The sequence below is a fragment of the Apis dorsata genome, unplaced genomic scaffold, assembly GCF_000469605.1.
Source record: "Apis dorsata unplaced genomic scaffold, Apis dorsata 1.3 scaffold_74, whole genome shotgun sequence".
Lineage (NCBI taxonomy): Eukaryota > Metazoa > Arthropoda > Insecta > Hymenoptera > Apidae > Apis > Apis dorsata.
In genome coordinates this window covers 2085378-2107416 of record NW_006263372.1, presented here as the reverse complement: position 1 = coordinate 2107416, position 22039 = coordinate 2085378, and the positions used below count along the sequence as shown (strand labels likewise).

At 28.5% G+C, this 22039-nt stretch overlaps 3 protein-coding genes and 3 long non-coding RNA genes across 8 annotated transcripts in view; 5 read left to right on the top strand and 1 right to left on the bottom strand.

Annotated features, from left to right (window-relative positions):
- Positions 1-8800, bottom strand: part of LOC102679685 (flotillin-2) — a 105176-nt gene extending 96376 nt beyond the window's left edge. For both annotated transcript variants that reach the window (XM_006610611.2, XM_006610610.2), the window contains exon 1: positions 8508-8800. In XM_006610611.2, the coding sequence (XP_006610674.1) occupies positions 8508-8556 (49 nt within the window). In that variant the 5' untranslated portion in view covers positions 8557-8800. The remainder of the gene's footprint in view (positions 1-8507) is intronic.
- LOC116184907 (glucose dehydrogenase [FAD, quinone]-like) lies at positions 3638-6117 on the top strand. The gene is made up of 2 exons (XM_031508082.1): positions 3638-4188; positions 4792-6117. Exons 1-2 carry the CDS (start codon positions 3657-3659, stop codon positions 6078-6080), a joined length of 1821 nt encoding a protein of 606 aa, XP_031363942.1. The 5' UTR covers positions 3638-3656; the 3' UTR covers positions 6081-6117.
- A 510-nt stretch (positions 8801-9310) lies between the features above and the next one.
- On the top strand, positions 9311-12741 carry LOC102677287 (tuftelin-interacting protein 11). Its single transcript, XM_006610594.2, has 8 exons — positions 9311-9609; positions 9726-9942; positions 10036-10213; positions 10292-11241; positions 11322-11518; positions 11610-12038; positions 12112-12269; positions 12346-12741. The coding sequence occupies exons 1-8, from the start codon at positions 9501-9503 to the stop codon at positions 12592-12594; spliced, it is 2487 nt and encodes an 828-aa protein (XP_006610657.1). The 5' UTR covers positions 9311-9500; the 3' UTR covers positions 12595-12741.
- Positions 12742-17607: 4866 nt separating this feature from the next.
- Positions 17608-18058, top strand: LOC116184880. Its single transcript, XR_004149534.1, has 2 exons — positions 17608-17880; positions 17969-18058. It is a non-coding gene; the product is annotated as an uncharacterized LOC116184880 (long non-coding RNA).
- Positions 18059-19234: 1176 nt separating this feature from the next.
- The window catches only part of LOC116184879, a 12428-nt gene continuing 9623 nt past the window's right edge, over positions 19235-22039 (top strand). The window contains exons 1-2 of one of the 2 annotated variants that reach the window (XR_004149532.1): positions 19235-19272; positions 19544-20163. This is a non-coding gene — a long non-coding RNA (uncharacterized LOC116184879). Of the gene's footprint in view, positions 19273-19394; positions 19436-19543; positions 20164-22039 lie in introns of those variants that run through there. The other variant, XR_004149533.1, reaches the window with a different exon arrangement.
- Positions 20259-20617, top strand: LOC116184882. The gene is made up of 2 exons (XR_004149536.1): positions 20259-20307; positions 20377-20617. It is a non-coding gene; the product is annotated as an uncharacterized LOC116184882 (long non-coding RNA).

Sequence of the window (22039 nt, the reverse complement as noted above, 5' to 3'; positions counted from 1 at the left end):
TTTTTTTTTTTTCCATTTTATTTTCATTGTGAACGAATTAATTATTAAAACACTGTCCAATCACAAAGCGTCGCGTCGGTAAGTGTTCGAATTTGACAAATGGAGGGGAATAAATAATAGAATAAGAAACTAATATCACTATTGTAACAATTATTATTTTTCTTACTCTTTTCAGAAGGAATTAATTATTGATCTGTATTAAAATTTTGTATTAGAGAAAAAATATCGTGTAATATTTGAAGACAAAATTGAGTCACAAAGAGAGTCAAAAGAGAGTCACAAACTATCACTTCTTTATCGACCATGCTCTCTCTTATTTTGGCTCAGAGATTTTAAATAAAAATTCTTTAGATTTTGTTGTATCATATCTTTGAATAGAAAGAAAAAAAATGATTTGCTTCTTAATCAAATTATTTAATTTTCACTATTTAGAATAAAAGAGATATTCTCTTAAATTTTTTAAATTTAACTATTAGATATAACATTTTATCGTTAAGTTAAAAAATATATGTTTTAATACATGTAAAATTTCATATTCGATATTCATTTTTCTTTTTTTGTTCTTCCCCTCTTTATAATCCTTCAGATTTTTCGATAAAATAAGGTGGCAATTATTTATTCGCCAACCTGAATGCATATAAAACTGGATTTAATATAATCATGTATAATCGATCAATTAAATTAATTTAATTATTTTTAAAATGATTTAATTGTATTTATAAGCTTCCAATTATATTTTTTAGACTAACTAATTAGCGATCACAAAATTGAACACACGTAGATACATGAATATAGATATATTGTGATTTTACGTAATGTCTGTAGAGTATTGTTTGTTTTTTCAAATCTGTTGAAAAGAAATTATGCTATTCACGTAATTAGGTGCATGCTTCCATGCGTAACATGCCACAGATTTCCATTATTTTGTTTTCATAATGAAAGTGAAATAGTCATCAATGTTTTGGTTAAATTATCTTTTAAATCAATGATATTTTATTTTTTTTTGTTTTTTTACGTCCATAAATTACATTTAATATTAATGAATATTTATATAGAATATTTATATAGAGATTTCTGAGATAATCTCAAGCAATATTTTCCTTTGCAAAAACTTTCGTGTCAATTTTGTTAACGAGTTAACAAAAAAAAAAAAAAGTGACCAATCACAGAGCACGTAATTTAGTCGAGCCGTGATGGTAGTGTTGGTTATGTACCGCCGATCGAGCACAAACAAATCCAAGCAACACATGTTGAAGAAAATGTGTCGAATATTATGTATTTATTTGTTGTTCGTGATATAATTCGATGTAATTTTTTATAGATAAAAAAATATTTGTTAGATTCCACACACATTTTTCCATATATGTTGCTTGGATTTGTTTGTGTTTGGTCGATGACATAACCAATGCTACCGATTATGCAGTCCGTAAATGGCCAATATTTTTTCTTAATAACTCGTTAAAAAAAATTCTAATGAAAGTTTTTACAAAGGAAAATATTGCTTGAAATTACCTTAATAATCAGTTAATAAATGTTCTGTATATATATATATATATATATATATAATTATTTTTATATAATAAATTTATATAATAATTTCTTTCAAAAAATATTTACAAATACATTATTTAATGCGATACGACATTTCAACCATTAATAATTTATTATTTTTAATCGAAATAAAATTTAGTCAAATTAAAACTTTGAAAGTGAGTGAAGAGAGGGAATTTTACGGGGGAGATGGAAAGAGAAACTCGTTGTATAGTTGCTACCTGTATCCTTAAAATATTAAGTTTAGTGTGAAAGTGCAAAGAAACGTGTTTGACTGACAAACCTCAGATAAGTAAAATTGAGTAAGTAAGACAATGAAATTTTTTTTATAAAAATCATATCATTGTTTGCATTGAGAGCTATCAAAATTGTGATAGTTGTACATTGTTATATAAAACATGTATCATATATGTATAGATATATTTATAAATTTGCATAATATTTTTTTATGATCTATAAACTTATGGAGAAAAATAAATATATTCGTATTAAAATATAAAAATTGAAAATGCAAAAATGTCGATTGATACAGTTCTATCTGTATTCCAGCAATCATTTATAATTAATAAATTATGACATTTTTGTATACATCAATTTTCATTTCATCTTCAGAATATCTCAAAATTATTCCAATATAACATTCTATTAAATAGATAAAAGTTATTTGAAATATATCTCATGATTAATAATGATATTTATCATTTAAAATTATTTTGATCTATAAATGAAGATAGATATATATTAGCTACATAGTAAGACAATAACAAGTTGCAGTTAACCTTGAGTCATGCTTGGAGAGGCAAATGTACAACCAAAACAAGTGATTATCTTTTATTTGCTTGAGTGCAGCCTTTTTGAATACCTGTTTGTACCATAAACCATTGTTCCTCAATTGATGTCACAACATATAAATGTATCGCGAAAATAAATATTGTATTTTTTAATACATTCATCAAATCAATTTAACATTAAAATCGAAGGAATTCAATATCCAATGACAGATATTTTATTTATTTATTCGAATATAAATATAAAAAATAATTATAAGTTGAAATGCCAAAAAAAAAAAGATATCATTTTTCATAATTTTTTGGAAAATCCATGGCACATGTCAATCATAGAATAAAAACTTCTCATGACACATATGTATTAATATATAAATATTAACATATATGTTAACACAATATTTCAATTCAGTTAGATATTTTTTAGGAAAAAATATTAATTTATGAGATATTTAATAATTGTTTCTAATACTTTATTATTAAATTACAAAAATTCAAAAATAATTATTTTCTATCATTGCAAAATCCACAAGTTACGATAATTCGTTGTTTCACATCTTGCTTCGTTTCAGTTATTTATATATCCTTCGTCATTGCTAGCCAATGTAATAAATGATCAATTTAATCAATCAGAAAATTATACTCCTGTGAATCATCAGAATTGTGATCAGAAATATAGAGATAAAAAAAAATGTTTGATACTTTTTTTATTTATATTGTTATTATATTAAATATTATAAATATAAAACCAATCATTTATTTATAATCCTTACAATCATCTTATTTAAAATCATTTATTTATATCCAAGTTTTAGAAATTTTAGAAATATTCCGTATCACGTATGTTACATAAACAGACAATATATCATTGCATATCAAAATAAGATATATACACATCTATTATCATCTAATGATGTAAAATTATGTGCAAATACGGAATAATACGAATACCCAACCTTGGCACGAAACTAAAAAAAAGAACAAAATTTAAAACGTTCTCAAGACAAATAATTGATACTGAACAAAATTAAACAAAATTATATTTTTATTAACTCAGAGATACCAACAATAGATTTATAAGTGTTAGATAAAAATGAATTTTCACAATTTTTTAATTCAATTCATTCGTCCCATATGTAACTAACTATGACTCCTTAATTTAACTGCAACAAAAATTAAATTATTATTTAATTTATTATTATATATATTATTTATTTATATATATATTAAATAATATATATATATATATAATTATTTTCAATTGTTTGAAAAACGAAATAGATTAAAAAAAAAAGAAAAAAAAAATTTTTTTACAGAATCATGATAGGACCGGATAAAATAGCGCAGCTGATACTATTCGTGACGTCTTTGGCGGAGACTCGAACGATCTTAGACATACTTTACAGTTACAAACTACCGAATAATATTTTGAACAGAGAGGAGGCAGGCAATGGGAAATACGATTTTATTATAGTTGGTGCCGGATCCGGTGGATCTGTCTTGGCAAATCGGTTGTCCGAGAACAAAGGATGGAATATCCTCGTGTTGGAAGCTGGAAATACCGAGAATTTATTGATGCAGGTCCCATCTTTGTCGGTGTTGATGCAATTCTCACCCTTTAATTGGGGCTACAAGGTGGAACCCCAGGAAAATGCCTGTTTAGGCATGATCGATCGACAATGCGCTTGGCCACGGGGAAAAGTCGTAGGTGGGAGCAGCTCGATCAATTATATGATCCATACACGGGGAAATAAATTGGATTATGATCGTTGGGCTGCGTTGGGGAACGAGGGTTGGTCTTATCGGGAGGTGCTGCCTTATTTCAAGAAGAGCGAGAGATTCAACGTTCCAGGTTAGAAAAATTGCTATTACATAACGTATATATATAAGAAAACTTCGAAGGAAAGGTTAATGAGTTTACGAAACATCGGTACAAAGTTCGGTTAATTTATTTAACCTCGAGTCTTGAATTTTCAAGCACAGCTTTATAGAAGCTTAAGCTTTATATCCATGTTAAACCTTTTACCGTTGAGCGTTCAAGCTTCGAGTAATAATAATTAACAGTACGTAGCTAAAAGTGAAACAGGCAGTGCTAATATTATTTGTATCCCGAGATAAAAAATTAAAGACAGAAAGAATTTCCAATGAAATTATATAATTAAATAAAAAAAAAAAAAAAAGAAACTTAAATTAAAAAAAATATTGCATTATGAATATATTTAGAAAAAAAGTCTGAATTTTTTATTAGAAATCTCTTCGTTAAAATCTTACGCAAGAAATGAAAGATTTCTTTTTCCTAAGAAAAAAAAAAAAAAAAATATTTTACCTTTCGAAAGCAAAAATGAATATTATCCGTGTGAGAAATCTCGCTTGAATGTCACAACATGTTCGCCAAAATTAAAAACTTCGCACGTATACTGTGAGCAGAATAATTAAGCGGCATATTCATGTCCAGGCATCGAGAACAGCTCCTATCACGGTTACGACGGCCATTTGTGCGTCGAGCATTCCTCGTACCACTCGGAAATAGGGAAAGCCTTCCTGGAAGCGGGTGAAGAGTTTGGTTACAAGACAATCGATTACAACGGCGAGGAGCAAATCGGTTTCTCCTTCATCCAAGCGAATCTGGACGCTGGGGTTAGGTGTAGCGCCGCAAAGGCGTACTTACAAGCGAACAGGCCGAACCTGAACATCGTGACCCGAGCAAAAGTGACGAAACTTTTGATGGACGGGAAACGAGTTCACGGTGTCGTGTACGTGAAGAACAAACGTTGGAAGAAAGTATTCGCCACGAAAGAGGTGATCCTCTCGGCCGGCACCATAGACACACCTAAACTGTTAATGCTGTCGGGTATAGGGCCTAGGGAACATTTGGAGAAATTGGGTATCAAAGTGGTCCAAGACTCGAAAGTGGGTTACAACGTGTACGATCACTTGGGTTTCTTGGGTATTTCGTTCACGGTGAAGAACGTGGTCACGCAATCGATCAGGAACGCGTTCAAATCTGAGGTACTATTGGAATACGTTTTGAACAGGAACGGTTTCTTATCGTCGATCGGAGGGCCAGAGGCGATAGCTTTCGTCCGAACCAAGTACGCGACCGACAGCAGGCCCGATCTAGAGTTGTTGTTCATCTCAGGAAGTTTGAACTCGGACGGTGGAACTTTGAGCGAGGCGATGAGGGTGAGGAAGGAGGTGCACGAGGCCGTGTACGAGTCGTTGGGGGACAACGAGACGTGGACGATCTGGCCGATCGTGCAGCATCCCAGAAGCGTTGGAAGGATCAGTTTGAAATCCAAGAACCCGTTCGATCCGCCCAGGTTGGAGCCAAACTTTTTCTCGGATCCGCTCGACGTGGAAGTTATCTTGGAAGGGGTTAAAATCGCTATGAATATATCGAATTCGAAAGCGTTTCGAAGATACGAGAGCACGTTGCACGATGGGGTTGTACCGGGTTGTAGGATATTCGAATTTGGAAGTGACGATTATTGGAGGTGCGCCATCAGACACTTGCCATCTATGATGAATCACGAGATAGGCTCGGTTAAGATGGGACCCAGAAGTGATCCCGACGCTGTGGTGGATCCACAGTTGAGAGTGTACGGTGTTCGGGGATTGAGAGTGGTGGACGCGTCTATAATGCCGGCTATACCCGTTGGACACGTGAATGCGGGTATTTATATGATAGGCGAGAAAGCGGCTGATATGATTAAACAAGAGTGGCAAATGGGATATGAGAATTAGAATCATACGTTTGAATTAAATTCTGATGCAGGAAAAAAGTGAAAGGTCGATTATAATTGGATTAGGATTTGGAAGAATCAAATTTTTGTGAATATTTTATATGTATTTTATATTAATTCTTACTATAATTGAAGAGTTGTATCAAAATTATAAATGATTGTAGTTGAAAGTAATAATTTTAATTTTTCATTCATTCAATGTTCCTCGATGTTCAAATTATTTTAATTGTAAATTTATTATATTATCTTTATGATTATTTTGTTACATTGTCTTGTAAAGATACAAATAACAAAAAGTGAGATTACAATAAAAAAAATGATGCAAGTGAATATATTTATTGAGTGAATTTAATGAAAAAATATTGGAACAAATTGATCGAAAAATACGATTAGTTATATCTATTTACGTATTTTTATACAATGTCAGAATATGATAACATTAGACTATTTTTTTCAATGATAGTATCTACTTCTTTTACATTACATTTTTAATTTATTAGTTTTTCTTTCATTTATCATGTTCCATAAATAATATATTACATAATTTTTCTTTTAAAGTAATTTCATTTTAATTGCAAATAGAAATTACAGGAAAACGAATAATCACTGAATAAAAGATGAAACATTAATCATTTCGATGATAAATAATATGACTCGGGAAAATAATATTTTTATCGACATATTGCAAAAAAAAGAAAAATATTTCAATTTTCATATTTCTATTTTATAAGAACAAATGACAATACGTTATAAATTATTTTTAACAAAATCACTTTAGCTCGAATATTAAATTGATTTAATAAAATATTATTTTATATAATGTTAATAAAAAAATAATAATTGAAATATGTCTGAAAATAAATAGTAAACTATATATAATTCTATTTTACACAATGAATAAAAAGAAATATATATATAAAATATTTTATCTTCTATAAATTAAAATAATCATAAATATTAAAAAAAAAATTCCATATCAAACCATCAAAGAAGTTAAATAAGTTTGAATTATTAAGAAAAAAATAACTCCATTTTAACACGATAGAAGATAACAAATAATTTGCATGCGATAATATGTCATGCAACAATCAGATGACCTACATACTTGTTCATTTCCAATAAAAGCGAGTTCTACGTGGAATAGTATCAACGAGTTCATCAATGATACGAGGAAAATATAGGAGAATGATTCATATTTCTTCGTTTAATATACTTTCGCGAAATATTAGAGAAAAATGAATAATCATTAATTTTATTCACAATATTCTCAACTAACTTGTATTTATGAAAAGAAAAATATTTATGAAATTGTAAGAAAATAAAGAAATTATAATAAATAAAAAAAATAAACGTAATTCATGAAATTTTTAAAAAAAATTCTAAAATAAAAAATTCTAAAATAAAAAACTAATAATATATTATTTGTCTTTTCAGAAATAGATATTTGGATTATTAATCTCGTGATCCTATTTCCAATTGCCTGAGTTGAACTAAATAAGTCTTCATGCAAGTTTATTAATTTCACCTTGAGATTATTTAACCTAATTTTATTTCTCCAATATTTAATTTTTCATAAAATTAATGTATTTTGATTTAGAAATTATTGATTTAGATAAACTATAAGTAATTTTAATTATAAATTATCGAAATTTGAAACAATATAGCTATTTATATCAAATAAATGATAAGCTATTCACATTGTATCAAATAAGTGATAAATTATATTTATACAAACTAATATTTATACAAAAAATATCAAGCTTCAAGATCAAGCTTACGTCAAAATTATGGATATTTTTTATATATAAATATCAGTATTTTATAATACAATATCATAATCGATCAGAATAAATGCAATGACATAACCTTAAAAAATGGTCTTGAAAACGAAACAAAGTTAAAATTAAAACAATGTAAAAATAAAACAAGACAAGAGAAATAATCTAATCAGTTTATTTTATCAGATATTCATATATAAAAGTTGATAATAAATTTTAAAATAACCTCTAAAACAACTTTGAGGGATTTTTTTTATCATTCTATGCCTCGAAAATATCATTTAAATCATTTTGAGTCATTCTTTATGTTTAATAGTAACAATAATTTAAATATTCGATTTAAGTAAAATATTTAAGTAAAGTATTTTATATATTCATATCAAACATAAAAGATATGATACTAAAGGTCAGTATTCTGTCAAATGAATAATAAAATTAATTGTCCAATTAATTTCACAAATGCATAAATTTTATGTACAAATCACATCAAAGTATCAATCTTAGATAAATCAAATAAGAGTTAATATTATTTTACCTATAACCAATAACAGAAGCTTTCAAAAAGAATCAAGCATGGCAGCTCTAGGTTAATATATTGCAACGCTTGATTAAACCACGAAAAATACCTATTTTTTTATTTATCTACATACCTGATACAACGAGAGCTTCGTTTGGACCACAAGTATGAACGTTTCCCATTGTCAGTTTAACTTTTTCTTAATGAAGATAAAACAACAAACCGGCACAAGCAAACAACTAGCACTAACACGATTATCACTGACACTAATCTATACAATAAATAGGCAGTGATGAAATATCTATTATTTCAAAAACCCCGGTATATTATTAATAACATGCAACAACCTGTATTACTCGCGCGTCGTAAGGTTACGATGTTACTCAAAGCCACTACCCAAAATTATTTGTAGCTTTTGCAAAACCCTAGCTTGTAGCAGTACCAACCTATAATCTTATACACGTAGCGACATCTTTTTATATTATAAAATTTATTTCAAAATTAAAGTTAATTTATTTTATAGAATTTTTTGACAAATAATCAGATAATAATAATTTTACTGAAATTATAATGAATGTATTTATATAATATTTGAAACATTATTACTTGTATATTATTAATAGTTACAATAAATGACAAACTATTTTATCGTACGATAAATGCATTTCAATAACTTCTCATTTCGTATAAAAAATTATTAAAAACTTAAAAGATGACATATTCCTATAATTTTAAACTATTTTTCTTTTGAAATAGTTACATAATTATATTTTTCTTTAATATAATACCTTTTTTATGTAAGATATAAAAAAAAGATTCCTTTTTTTATAAGAATAAATTTTTTTTCATTAAAAAATAATTGGAACATAAACAAAAATTATATGATGTATTGTAGCATATTTTTAGGAATAATTTTTAATGTTTTACTACATATAATGGTAGTATTGCTCAGATACAATCAAATGAATGCAGTTCAATTTTGTGAGAACGCAGCATAACATAACCTCTTAAGTTCTACTGTTGTTTTGATCTTGATTCTTATATGGAATTTAGAATGTAATAGATTTGATAAAATAACAATTATAAAGACTTTGTTTTAAATACAATATTAATAAACATTGACAAAATGTCAGAAGACGAAGTGGAAAGTTTTGAAATCACAGATTACGATCTTGAAAATGAATTCAATATTAATCGCCCTAGGCGTAAATTGTCAAAAAAACAACAAATGCTTGGTAAATATTTTATTTTAATATTATTATATTAAATATTATATTTGTTTAAAATATTATTAAAACAATTTTTTTTTTATTGTAATGAGTTGCAAAATCTAACCAAAATATTATTTTAGGTATTTGGGCTGATGATAGCGATGAAGAAGAATTATCTGCTAGACCATCATTTAAAACTTTTGATAAAGGACCAAAGAATTATACAACTCCTGTAAATTTTGTAGCAGGAGGTATTCAACAAGCTGGGAAACCAAAAGAAGAAACAGATGATAAAGATGATGATGAAAGTGATAATGAAAATATAAAATCACAAAAGGAATTTCCAAATAGTTCAAGGTACATTTTAAATTAAAATATTAAAATTTTTATTTATTTAATAATACATAATATATTAATATTATAAATAATAAACTATATTTTTGTTTATAGTTCTGATGATGAAAGACCCAATTCTATACATCAACGTGCATCATTCTCATTAAATACAGATGGAGATATTGCAGGTTTACGTAAAAAGAAGCATAAAGTAAATCCTTTATTAATGCAAAGTGGAATGGGTAGTTGGGAAGTTTATACAAAAGGTATTGGAGCTAAATTGTTGCTACAGGTATATATTAAATGGTAATAATTTTATTAATACTATTGTACAAGTATGTTTATATTTATTAATATGATGATAATTTAGATGGGTTTTGAACCTGGAAAAGGATTAGGTAAACAATTACAAGGTATAAGTACACCAGTAGAAGCACATTTAAGAAAAGGCAGAGGTGCAATTGGTGCTTATGGACCAGAAAAAGGTCCAAAAGTTCCAGAAAAGAAAAAAGAAGATGAAATAGATGAAGGAAAAGAATCAAAAACTAAATTATCACAATGGAGAAAAGATGGAGGTACTGTTAAGAAAAAAGTAAATTATGTATATCGAAGCGTAGACCAAGTTTTGGAGGATGGAAAATTGAAACCTAACAAAAAAGTAAGAATATCCAATGAAATGAGTAAAGTTAAAGTTATAGATATGACTGGACCAGAACAAAGAATTCTTAGTGGATATCATGCGATAGCTGGAGGTCAACAACGACCTGATGAAAATGTTGTTACTGATAAAAAATCTAAAGTTAATTTTGCATTGCCTGAACTACAACATAATTTAAATATACTTGTGGACATGTGTGAACAAGATATTATACAAAATGATAGAAGAACACGACATCTGAGTGATAGGGTTGTTGCACTAGAAGCAGAAAAGAAAAATTTGTCTAAAGTTATAGATCAACATAGTCAGTTAATAGATACATTAGAAAATGTTCTTGCAATTGTAGACAGATTGATGGATGAAACCAATCAATTAACATTACAAGAAACTGCAGATGCTTTCAAAGATTTACAAGATAAATATTATGAAGAATATAAAATGTATGAACTTGGTGAATTAGCTAGTAGTTTTGTTGGTCCAAAAGTAAAAGATTGTTTAATTAGTTGGAATCCATTAATGCAACCAAAACAACCAATTAAATTGTTTGAGCAATGGAAAAGCATTTTAGAAAGTGGTACTACTACTCTTCAAACAAGAACTATGCATCCATATGATCATCTTGTTTGGAATTCATGGATGCCTTCAATTAGAGGAGCTATTCAGTAAGTATTTTGTTTATAAAAAATTATCATTATTAATTAATCATTAATATATTTATTAAGTAATATATTTCTTTTTATAGACAATGGACATGTAGGCAACCAGAACCATTAATAGAATTGATAGAACATTGGATGCCACTTCTTCCAAATTGGATATTAGAAAATATTTTAGATATGTTAGTTCTTCCTAAACTTACCTTAGAAGTAGAAGAATGGAATCCTCTTACCGATACAGTACCTATTCACACATGGATTCATCCTTGGTTACCACTTTTACGTATGTATATATTTAAAAAATTTATTAATGATTAATTTTTAAAATACAAAAAAATTATTCCAATATTGACATATTATTGTTATTATTACAGGAAATCGTTTGGATACTTTAATATATCCAATAATACGACGTAAATTAGGATCTGCGTTAGGTGGTTGGCATCCGTCCGATAGATCTGCTAGGCTAATGTTACAACCATGGGCTAATGTCTTTGCAAAAGGAGATATGGAAGCTTTTTTGGTGAAAAATATCATTCCAAAATTACAAATAGCACTTTCGGAATTTGTTATAAATCCACATCAACAACATTTAGACCAATGGAATTGGGTATATGAATGGAAAGAATTAATTCCGTCTCATATAATGGCAGGATTGTTAGATAAATTCTTCTTTCCTAAATGGTTACAAGTTTTGGCTCTTTGGTTAAATCATTCACCTAATTATGATCAAGTTACAAATTGGTATATGGGATGGAAAGGCATGTTGAGTGAAAAAATATTGGCTGAACCGCTAGTAAAAGGTAAGGTTCAATATTTAATTTATAATAATAAATAAAATCATAAATTTATGTTTATACATTCATTGGTTTGCAGAACATTTTAAAAAAGCATTAGAATTGATGAATAGAGCAGTTTCTGTGCCACAAAGTCATCAACCGGGTGCGATGGAACAAGTTTCGTATTTAACGAGTTTAGAAAGGACGCAACCTACTATGTCACAGATGCCTCCAACTGCACAACCAAGAATGGAGGTATGATTTAGAATATTATCAATAATAAGTTAATAATATATTATACGTAATAAAATATCTTTTTTTTTTTTTACAGAGACTTGCAGAAGCAGTTAGAACAGCATCACAAATACCTCAAGGTTTTAAAGATCTTGTTCAAAAGAAATGCGAAGAAAGAGGTATTTTATTTATGCCAATACCAAATCGGTATAGAGAAGCAAAACAAATTTATAAAGTGGGTAATGTTCAAGCTTACATAGACGGAAACGTTGTATTCGTTTGTCATAATGGTATGAATTGGATGCCGACGCACTTAAATGCTTTATTAGATATGTCTGAACTTTAGAAATAATTATAATCGCAAATATATATGTTTAATTGTATACATACTTATATATCTTGTACATATATTGTAAAATATTTTATAATATATGATATTGAAAAAATTGCATTAGATAATATGCATAACAAATAAAGTCAAATATAATTTTTTGTATATTTGAATTTACTACAATTTTTTTAAAACCTCATTTATAATCTTTAATATGATCTATCCTAATAATATATATAGATATGCAATTAATGTAATATAATACATTTTTTAATGTAATATAATACAAACAGAATTTTAATTCTTAATAGAGAAATTGCAATTCAAGCATTTCCAACATACATATAACAAAATTTATTTTTTTTATTTTTTTTCTTATAGAAACAAATTTTCAACCCTTTTTTCTGTACATTTATAACTGTACACATTATAGTTACGAGACGCTTATATCGAGGCGCTCCATCTGAAACATTTCTACATGTTTCGTACAAGGAGAGAACATCTCTTTCCTTCGATGGTACTCCCGGCATTCACGTTTCACAAATGCAGTCTTGCGTTCGTGAATGTTTGTCTTATTGACCACTTCTGTTCAAAGCAGTCGAAGTCGAACGCGTGTAGGCGCCCCTGGTTATCCTACTACTGAGGCGCAGCTATAAAACTCCTCAATATGGAAAGTTGCACGTGATCCTAAGGAGTCGTACGTATGTACCTACAGAGTCGTCCAATAGGCATCGTGTATTAACTACTACGATGTGTGCCGGTCCTGTGTACCAACCATGGGCGCCACCATGCATAAGGCATATAGATTCCCTGCTTTACACGATACGAACCTTATTTGCAATATGACATTATGATAATTTTTGAAATAAATGTTTTTATAAGATAAAGATGAATGTATATTATATAAGAATTAAGAAATTTAAATTTTATAAAATCATTTATATATGGTAAATAAGTTATTTTGCAAGATTAATTTAAATATTAAAATATTTAATTTAATTTAAATATTCTAAAATTATACTGAAATACATGGAATTAAAAATCATTTATATAATTATTATATTTAAAAAATATTTATATATAAGATTTTTATATTATTAATATCATGATTTTCATTCGTTTATAATAATAAATAATTAACAATATTAAAATACTAATAAATAAGCATTTCATTAATAGATTTAAATCTTTGAAATATTTAATTTTGTTCTAATTATAGATACTCGACTTTCTTCTTTTCAATCATTATACACATTTCTCAAATGAATAATTACAAGTGCAGTCAATCGCAACAATCTGAATACTTAATAATCTAAACTATACAAGAAATACAAAGCTATTTTTACATTTCTCAATTGAACCATGAGTTTGATTCTAGGTGACGCCTATGGCACTACTACCAATGAATTCGCGTCTCATATGTAGAAGACTGGTCCTGTAAGAGGATGGACATCTCGCCTACACGCCTAGCAGATCTGTGCTCTCGGGTGTCGAGAAAATTTGCATCGGATCGGAGTGTCTGCCTAGTAACTGGCTGCTTTTACTACAACGGGTATCGCGCGGCTTGAGATTCGAGAAATGCTTCTGCATTCTCGTCTTCTTCTTCTTTCCTTCGTTCATTGTGTGTGTATTCACGATATGCATACTTACATATATACGAGGCGAGCACTTGTCGAACTGCCTGCCAGATCTTAATGTCTATCGTACCATTCGTACCGATTGTACGAAAGGCAGTCGAGGTGAAGTTGTCGCCTCACGAAGGAAAATATTGGACCGTTCGCGTTGAAAAAATAAACTAACATGCTTGGGAAAGGATTGAATCGCGTGTGCGTTGCCGGATATTTTTCGAAGTGTTCGTAATATTTTTCAAGCATTTGATTGACTTTTGTCGAAGACAAAGCAACCAAATGCAGATATTTATCATTGGTTTTTCGCGGTTCTACCGAGTGATATTAGATTTTCTAAAATATCATTTGATCATTGGATACGTGAACGAATATTAAGAAATAGAAATAATATTTTTTTGTACAAGGTAAATTATTAATAAAAATATACGTACATTTGCACGATCAAAAATGATTATCTCGTGTTCTTTGAATCTGATTTATGTTTGATTCATTTTTATTTATAACTAGATTATAATAAATGCTAATAACTATATTTTTTAATATTAAAAAAATAAAAAAATGATATATTTTCATATACATATGTATGTGTACTTATTTTTTATTCTGTTTCAGGAATAAAATCAAAAACCTGTTCTATTCTCATTAATTAAATATATCTCTAATTATAAATAATATATTTATTTATTGCTATTTATGCTGTTTTTATCTATTTTAAACTACAATTATGTGTATTGAAAAATATATAAATTTATTTATTTATATAACTATTAATTATTTATTAATATCGTTAACATTAAATGATATTTATTTACATAAAATGTACATAATATTACGAAATTTTTCAAAATGAATAAAAATATAGTAAAAGCATCATTGTTAATGAAAATCAATTCAATACAGAATTATAATTTTTAGGATAAATTTATAATATAATATATATTATATTAAAATATAATAAACAAAATTTTTTGATAAAATAAAAAAAATCAACTCAAAATATATGATAAATTATAAGTAGTAAATATTTTAAAGATTAACATAGATTCAATTTGAAGTGAGGTTACCTGAGCGAGGCAGCCACTTAATGGCAGCACCATTCAGATTATGCTATCACGGTGAATGAAGTCTCTTTCGATAACAGGTGAAAGAGTAAGCCAATATCACGACCCTTGCATTTCCTCGTCCGTGATATTTTGCAAGAATATATTTCCTGGAACAGAGAATAATGATATTCTACTTACGAGTTATATATAAATGATTTTTTTTGGATTATTTTTATAAAAATATTTAATACGTGTTAAATTTGTTTCTATAAAAAAAATTTTAAATAAATCGTCAATATGCCAATGATTGTTATATAAAAACATAAAAATAATATGTTTTTACTAAGCATTTGTAAGATTTATTTATTTTTTTTTTTGTCATTCATTTCTATTTCTAATCGCATAGGTATAAATTATTAACCGCGATAAGCTTTCTAAGACTAGCTAATAATTAACTTCTGCCGCGATAAATTTGCTTTTCCATATATAATCTATTTAAAAGACGATATGCACATAACACAATATTTTTTAACAAGTGATACATACACTATAAGTTGAATCGTTCTAAATGCGAAAGAAATTTGAATATAATGTTCGATAAATCGATTATTTATTAACATTGTTGCAATGTTCAAATAGTTTATTCGAGAGGTCGACGGCCTAGAATAGGTGGTACATTCGCAGACGTATGTTTTCAGTAAAACATGATCGCGCCCAAACATTCCAATCCCACGCAAATTACTGTCCCTAAGTCCCTCTACAAAATACCAAGTACTCATAGACGATCAAACGTCAGAACAATTTAAGGACTTGATTCCGACAATGTTTCTAAAAAGATAGAAAATTATTTATAGTACCAAAAGTATATAATTAAAATATTGATTCATAAACAATTATAACTAAAGATAATATAATCAATAAAATGTATCGAAAATATATTGAATAACTGATTTCGAATTTTTAATTTTCTAGTGATAAATAAATTTTGTGAATTTAGGTTATGTTCATGTGAAATTTAGATAATAATATACAAATTTATAAAGCTTTGCACGCTATTCACTTTTAATTTTATGATATATTTTGGATTTTAAAGAAATTATGATTAAATTTATATAATATATATATAAATAAATTTATTAATAAATAAATTTGACGAATGATTTGTCAATTTGATACACGAATAATTATTTCAAGAAATTAATAGACATATGATTATCTTCATATCGATCATGAACATTGTAAGATTTAAAATAAAATGTTGACTAAAATATAATTTATTACTGTTAAATGTTAGAACAATTGATAGCAAATATTATAATAGTATTATTATAATAGTATTAAATGTCAATGAAAGGTTATGAATTTCATTAACATAATATAACATTCTATTTATTATATTAATATATAGTTATAAGATAATATAAAATATGTATAATTTTACATAATAAATATTATATTATACATAATAATATTTGTGAATAGTTTAAAATAATTTTTAGGAAACAGGATATAAGATTTCAAAAGTCTATTTTTCTTATAAAATTTATGTAGATAATAATATCAATTATATTATATTTTCATTGACTGATATGTCATAAATCATGAAAATTTGAAATCATACAAAATAAGAGAGAAAATTTGCATCATTATATGATATTAGATTGGTAAACGAATACACATACACATAATGCATATCTATATAAGATATGCTCGACAGGCTTCCTTTAGCCTCGATCGTCATTTTGTTCTTCTTTCCATATTATCTGAAAGGCCTCCCAGGTCGTGGCTCCTACTATAATGTACCGAACCAGTATTACAGTGTTTCATGGACATGATTCTATGTATGTGCATGCAAGTGTCATTTATATACACTACAGAAATGACTATTCGATGTGGAACGATAGCGAACTAAAGGATTGTTTTTAGATATAAACGTCAGTATGCTTTCTACTTATAATGTATTGTTATTTCTTTCTTTGTTTTCTTATGCCAATACATGGAAAAAGAAATATATGTTAATAGAAATATAAATTTAAATAAATAAGAATAACTTAAATTATACAAATCATATTATATAATATAATTATATATAAAGAAAAATCAAATCTTTTAAATTAGATATATTCATTTACGTTAGAATTTTATAATAGAATTTTATGAATTTAATCACTTTCAAGATTGCTTGATCGAAATTCGAGAGTTTTTTTTTGCATATGAATGAGTCAGAGGGGAAACGTTGGCTACGGGTGAACGAACATCAAGGGAGTACACCGGTGTATCGAAGCGAGCAACAGGTGTGACTCGTGTATCTCTGCTGGATACTTACGTGAATAATCCGGCTGGTCGATTCGTTGGCAGGTGTACATAACCGCGTTCTGTCTAGAGTCGCGTATGTCTCCACGGGAAATGACGTGAATGATTGCTTTTCACGATATTATTTCGTTACACGAACCACTGATCACTATGCACGAAATGCATCAAAATTTTTATAGATTCTACCGCTAGATATCGTATCGTTCGCGAACGAAAGTTTCGATTACGTCAACTCGCAAGTTATCGACTCTCGGCTAATCTCAACCTATGACAACTTCAGATGGATTCGATTAATCTTCGATATTTAATGCTGATAGGTAAAAAATAGAGATATGATTATAAATTACAATAAATTCAGAAAATTTTATCAGAAAACAAGTGATGTTGAGAATTTTTTTCCAATAGCAAGACATGGAAACTAATTAAAATTCCGAACAATAAGTAAGGATCGCTGTTGATTCGTGGCATGCACCTGTGGAGCGAGGCGAAATGCACGAAGAGCAAGAAGAGGAACAAAAAGACAGGGTGATGTTCGACCGAACGATTTTCTCTGGCCCTTTAATCAAGAAGGAGGAACCCGTAACGACGTAGCGCGTAATGAGTAATGACATCTGGTCTGTATAGGGCGGGGCTAACAGGTCCCACGCGGTCTCTTGGTTATACATATATGTTCTACGTACACTAACACTATCGTCCGGTTTCTGCTCATTTAAACACTTACGAACTCGATTTAAACGACCTCCATCCGTGCGATTGCCTCTCGTCCGCGTTATTCGTATCGTTCGTGTAAAGCTTCGTGCAGATTTATGAGATTAAATTTATTTATGTGTCTAAGTATGAAATAGATCTTGTTTTGTTAGAAAAAGTTAATTAATTTTAATATTTAATCGAAATAACGATTTAATATTTCGAATAAAAACGTGTTTAAAATTTTTGTAGCTAAAAACTAATTTTCTTTTTCATTGATTATTGATTGAAAATTTATTGATTTCTGTGATTATGACAAACTAATTCTTATTTCAAAAAATATATTTTTATTCCATGAATTATTTTATTCCAATTTATAAAGATAAAAATATCTTACTAATAAATAACCTCAAAAGATCGAAACACACTTCGATTTTCATAGAGTTTATTAGCTAACATAGCTCGGTTGCGTAATAGTTAGAAACGCATAAAACGCAATTATAAATCCATTTCATAACGCGAACTGTTAGTGCCAGATACAGACATATACGCGTGTATATTGAAAGTGCAATATGTTCGCGTTAAAACATCCGCTTGCTAAATACGGTATAAGCGTATCTTAGAATCATACCGGGTGATACTGTTGCAGCATTTTAACTTTGTCGCTGACATCTGAATCGTAATTGCGTACGAAATATTATACTATACGGATAAGGATTTCCTAATATGGACTAAGCTTATATGGAAAGATAAACTATTCTACATTAGGATGTCTAACGTCCTCTCTAACATCTTGTATACAAGAACGAATCCGGTTGTGTAACGGTTTAATAACAAAAACTATATTACCGGCATAAAAAAGCAAGAATATAATTTCTTTGTACAATTTTTCATTTGTGTTTCATGAAAATATAATTGTTCTACGGAAATTTCTTTCTCCATTTTATATATTAATTGTGCTCTTTACAGTGAAATATTTTTCTCTAAAAAAGGATTGACAGTGGATCATATTTTGCGTCAAGGTGAAAAGATTTTCTCAATAACTTTATAGGAATTTTTGTTATCTTTTTTTCTTTTGTGTATTAAAGTTTGTGACATAAAGATATTATAAAATTTTACAAAGCATATTTGTCTACAATCAATGAATCTTTCGAATTTTCGAATTTATGTTACTACAAAGAAGAGGTTAACTTTGTTATAACTTCATATATGTACATTTTTCTTAAAACATGTGATATTATATGTTATTTTGGTTAATTTGTGTCATGTAGGAATCATGTTAATCGTTTCCAGGGACAAGATATCTATGTTGATCGAAAAGAATATACGAGAAAGAAGGGCGAGAAACTGGTCATTACGAGCGAATAGCTGCGTCGAAGTTGTGAGAACCGTGGTGCTGTGAGACGGTGTTATTAAGCAAAAATATTACACCGTTTTCAGAGCATTAACGAACAAGTTTTACAGGGGAACGTAAACCGTGGCCGGCTCATATATTAAGCTGGTTTGAATGTTCTATGAACGAATACGACAAATCCATGCTTCGGTTCTGACCTTCTTTGGCGCGACAGCGTGGGCGCATTTACTTCAGACGGAATTACAGTCTGCACTTACTCCATCTTACCTCAGTCATTTCAGTATAAGTAACTGCAATCGTGAACCGTGACCGTTGTATCGTATCATCTGGTTTACGTAATTATACGTATGAATGCACCGTCTTGGATCAAAAGGTAATTCGCCCGGAAGTGATTCTTACATGAGCTTGGTGGTCCTTGATGATTACAGAATTTAGAATTCGTCGCAGCAGGAAGAAACTGGTTTTACCTGAATCATTTCACGGTTGGGAAAATGGATCGCACATTAGCCAGGACACTGTTAGAAGTTGTCGAGTTAACTCGCATGTTTTATTATAAAAAGTAAGAATTGCGATTTTCATGTTAGATTAAAAATAGAATAGATATTTCACAAGAATTTGGAATTTTTCTCGTTATTTTTATTATTATTTTTTTTTAAAATATCAGTTCAAGGAAATTTTAGGATTGATTTTTAAGGAAATATCGGTAAGTGATCTTTAATTTATTCTTATATATATAATTACATAATAATTAATATAATATTATATATTTTAGGAGATGTATATATTTTACTATGCATTTTTGCAATTAAATGGATCGAGTTCAAGTATTTTCCTGATTCAAAACGTTGTATCTTTGAATGGATAAATGAAATTTAATATACGGATCAACAATAAGTATAATATTATAGCAAGGAAACTTGGTTAAAAGCCAAGAAATGTAAATCACGTAGATAGTTTGATCTACACGGAATCGTAATGGATATGCAAAACTAGAGTAAAATGCCAGATACCGTTTAGTGATTGGAATAAGCACGATTCAGACTGTATTACTTTTGCAGTCAATCACGTGCTTGACTATATTATCTGCGAAGTAAGCTGTTTTCATTGAAAATCAGTATTTGTGATCTCTAATAAAATAATATCATTATAGTAAAATGATACTATGAACAAAAGTAATAATTGATGACTGATTTTATTTGAATTTCAGATGGTAAGATCTTTTATATCTTTTATTTATAATTCTATATATATAATATTTGATATTTGAATTTTTATTTTTTCATATAAATATTAATCTTATAATCATATAGCAAAAAATGGATTATCACTAAATAATTATATCCAAATATATTATATCCAAATTTCCAATATGTATTTAAATATTTATTGCTATGTCTTTTAAGTCATTTTATAAAATAACATTTTATTAAATTGTGAAACATAAAAATTTCAGAAAATGGATTTTTTTTTTCAGAAAATTTTCTTCAAGATCATAAATCATTTCAATCATATCTATTTATCATTCGTCTCATTCATATTAAAAAGTTTCTTTCGTTTGTCAATCGAATGATCAAATCATGAGCTATTATATTAGTCACACCTATAATCGGGCAATAGAGTCGTATACAGTTTTGCTAGTTGTTCAACACGGATATCACATTACACACGTAACGTGGAGTAAAAGTACAGATGCTTGAACTCTTATCATTTATCAACTGATTTAGCCGTCGTTGAAAGAGCTGAGCAACGTGCCTTGTTTCCCCATATATGTATAGTGGCACGCTTATCGCATATCGAAACTCTGACACGAACTACATCTCGCAAAACTCTAAACTTGCTGTTTGCATAGTTACAGATTTTTATAATGGCGCGTTAGCATTGATATCGACGCAAGATAAACAGTATCTGTATTTCTCGACCCCGAGGGATCATTTCCTGTTTTGCAAGCAAATACTTGACACGTTAGCACATTGCAAAATTTTCGAAAATATATATAAATTTCGTTTCTTCATCCAGTTGGCAGACCACTCCAATTGGAATCGAAACACTGGTTAACACATTTTCTGCAACAATTTATTACTTCTGCCGTTTATATTCGCCGCCATTTAACAGATATTTACGCCACATTAATAATGTGGTAACCGCGTGATTCTTGAAAATTTTCTCATCTGGCTGCATCGTACATGTCGTTCACAAATCATAAACACATCTCTGCGACAAAATTATGCGCTCACCTTATTCACTCGTAACGTGTAAATTATGAGCCAACAGTGGACCGGTTTCCATCGAACTGAATCCGAAACCTTATTCATTTTTTATATTTTGAATACGAAAAAATGTGTGTACAAATTTCGGATATTGGATAATATCAATTTTATGTGTTTATTCTTGGAATGATTACCGTAATTTAAATTGGAATGTTTAAAATTTATATA

Coding starts and splice junctions, on each gene's coding strand:
- LOC116184907 (XM_031508082.1), top strand. CDS start 3,657: ATGATAGGACCGGATAAAATAGCGCAGCTGATACTATTCGTGACGTCT. Junction 4,189..4,791: donor CGAGAGATTCAACGTTCCAG/GTTAGAAAAATT, acceptor ATTCATGTCCAG/GCATCGAGAACAGCTCCTAT.
- LOC102677287 (XM_006610594.2), top strand. CDS start 9,501: ATGTCAGAAGACGAAGTGGAAAGTTTTGAAATCACAGATTACGATCTT. Junction 11,519..11,609: donor TCCTTGGTTACCACTTTTAC/GTATGTATATAT, acceptor TTATTATTACAG/GAAATCGTTTGGATACTTTA. Junction 12,039..12,111: donor GGCTGAACCGCTAGTAAAAG/GTAAGGTTCAAT, acceptor ATTGGTTTGCAG/AACATTTTAAAAAAGCATTA.